Source organism: Eimeria mitis, genomic scaffold, assembly GCF_000499745.2.
Source record: "Eimeria mitis Houghton genomic scaffold, Emh_scaff571, whole genome shotgun sequence".
Classification (NCBI taxonomy): Eukaryota; Apicomplexa; class Conoidasida; order Eucoccidiorida; family Eimeriidae; genus Eimeria; species Eimeria mitis.
This window is the reverse complement of record NW_013573959.1, coordinates 15402-15836: the sequence shown is the minus strand read 5'-3', so window position 1 is coordinate 15836 and position 435 is coordinate 15402. Positions and strand designations below refer to the sequence as shown.

General features: G+C 56.6%; 1 protein-coding gene across 1 annotated transcript in view; it reads right to left on the bottom strand.

Annotated features, from left to right (window-relative positions):
* Positions 1–354: 354 nt before the first annotated feature.
* EMH_0016560 (uncharacterized protein) overlaps positions 355–435 on the bottom strand; it is a gene marked incomplete at both ends in the record, with an annotated part of 4235 nt that continues 4154 nt past the window's right edge. The window contains 1 exon segment of the mRNA XM_013500664.1: positions 355–435. Coding sequence (XP_013356118.1) covers positions 355–435 — 81 coding nt within the window.

Below are 435 nucleotides of genomic sequence, written 5' to 3'. Positions count from 1 at the left end.
GCTGCTGATCGAACAGCAGCGGCAGCAGCAAACGAGAAACACCACGCACAGACGAGAACGTTGCTGCTGCAGACACACAGCAGCAGCAGCAGCAGCAGCAGCAGCAGTAGATGCAGCAGCAGCAGCAGCAGTAGTAAGAGTAGTTGCTGTTGCAGCACTAGTTGAGGCCTGGATGAACTCTTGTAGCTGGAGCAACACATATGTTAGCAGCAGCACCAGCTGCAGCAGCAGCAGCTGCTGCTGCTGCAGCAGAAGATGCAGCAGCAGCAGCAGCAGCAGTAGCTGCTGCTGCTGCTGCTAATATATCCTTGCATGTGCTGCTGCTGTGTCTGTGGCTTACCAGAGCCTGCGCTGCTATGGGAGACGATGCAGACAGAGGGTCGCTTCGTTGCCGCTGTTGCTGCTGCTGCTGCTGTTGTTGCTGTTGCTGCTGCT